Source organism: Perkinsus marinus, assembly GCF_000006405.1.
Source record: "Perkinsus marinus ATCC 50983 genomic scaffold scf_1104296932456, whole genome shotgun sequence".
In the NCBI taxonomy this organism is placed as follows: Eukaryota; Perkinsozoa; order Perkinsida; family Perkinsidae; genus Perkinsus; species Perkinsus marinus.
Genome location: NW_003215430.1, coordinates 1 through 1,770, shown reverse-complemented (window position 1 = coordinate 1,770; position 1,770 = coordinate 1). Strand labels below are relative to the sequence as shown.

At 47.2% G+C, this 1,770-nt stretch overlaps 1 protein-coding gene across 1 annotated transcript in view; it reads right to left on the bottom strand.

Annotated features, from left to right (window-relative positions):
- Positions 1-657, bottom strand: part of Pmar_PMAR001621 (single-stranded G-strand telomeric DNA-binding protein, putative) — a gene marked incomplete at both ends in the record, with an annotated part of 1,528 nt that extends 871 nt beyond the window's left edge. Inside the window, 3 exons of the mRNA XM_002785446.1 lie at positions 158-244; positions 460-528; positions 571-657. Coding sequence (XP_002785492.1) covers positions 158-244; positions 460-528; positions 571-657 — 243 coding nt within the window. The remainder of the gene's footprint in view (positions 1-157; positions 245-459; positions 529-570) is intronic.
- Between the last annotated feature and the right edge of the window lie 1,113 nt (positions 658-1,770).

The following is a 1,770-nucleotide window of genomic DNA, read 5'->3' as shown; positions in this document are numbered from 1 at the left end:
AATTTCATCGCTTACTGACACAGCCCCATATTGCCATGCCAGCTGGCAAAGTGGGCCGCAGTCCTTCCACCCGGCAGCTGTATGATCTCGTCAACCACGATTCCCGGAGTGCGCTAAGATGATGAACATTGTTATATCAGCACGGTGAGCAACCTACCATGATGATGCCCAGTGCCACTGAGGTCTCATTGTGGATAGAGGCAATAAGCAACGACCTCTCTTTTTCCAACAGCTCCTTATAAGCCTATCATGAACACCTGTTGGGGCCGATCAAGTAGAGTGCATACCATACCACGACAACATCGTGATTCCGCATTTCCCAGAATTCGGGTAAGCACACATCCAACCGGCATATAAACTGGCATACGCCAATATAAACTTCCAGACAAGGGGGCCGTGGGGGCGAAGGGGAATTCTGCCGAAACCATACCGGCAGAGTTCCCCCCGAGAGGAGCTCACTTGGGCGGACAAAAGATAGTCGTTGATGAGGTTCCTCACGCAACAAATACGCATGTCATGACGGTTAAACTGAAGCGAGCCGATTCTACAGCTGACCAACAGCCGTGTCACCTGATCGCTGTTCATCATTGATCTCATACCCGAGAACAGGCCTTCCAGTGTCTCGAACTGCAGCGAGGCGGTAACGACATCTACCATAGTGGAAACATCGTTGCCGTGGAATAGACGGCAGTCCTCCGCCACTCTAGCTTTGGGTGGCAGCTTGCACGACGTAAATCTGACCACCAACGAGAAGTTCGGTCCAATCACTAAATTTCCATGAACGAGAGAAAAGTCAATAATCACAAAAACGAATATAGAACATTTTCCAAATGCCACCAATAGTATTGATGAAGAATTCGGACGTTTATACTCATATATGCGAATTTTTACTCGTCCGGTTCTAAGTGATATTTATTCAATACCACTCCGAACTGAACGAGTAGAATTCGTATTGGTGTACGATATAATTCTCCACGACACACGGGACCATATCGTACTCAGCTCCGAGCAGTTCCTGCAAACGTTGACCGAGCTCGTCCAGGTGGCGTTTGGCCAACTGCGCATCCGCATAGAACAGGTCTACGCCTAACACTCCCAATTCTGCCGAATGATGAACGCCTTCGAGGGAACTCGGGTAGCGATCGGCAACCTGATTCCGCACAGTGTGGGGGGGGAACATGTTCATAGTCGACTACTCGTGTCGGCGACGACAGGGAACTTTTCAAAAAAAACTTTGGGAAATTCTTGTTGGTTTCTGAATACTTTCATCCTAACTCCTATTATTAGTGAGTAAACTCCTGAGATCAGCCGAAGAATGTGAACATATATTCCTCCAACACCGTAGGTTCACCCGTTTAGTACCGTAATACTATGTGAAAACCCCGATATCCGAGCTATGCAGTAAAATATGTTTTTTACTAGTGTTTTTCATATCACAAATTCAGCACCACACTGCTAGTGAACCTAGTATAGTTTCCACCCACCTCCTCGCTGAACTTGTTCCATCGCTCCCTACTGCTTTCTGTACGTATACAGTCACTAACGATTGCTTGATAATGAGCTCTCACGCCTGCCGTTGTCGGGAAGATATCAGCAGCTCTCAGGTCGCTACTAGGGTATCGGAGAGCAAACTAAATACACTATATGTAAGACATGAAATACTAATACCAAAAACCTACCGAAAGCTCACGATCCTCCTTCGGGACGGACCTAAGATGAAAGTATGACCATATCGTTTTCTCAGAGTATGCGCGCAATCTAAAGACTCCG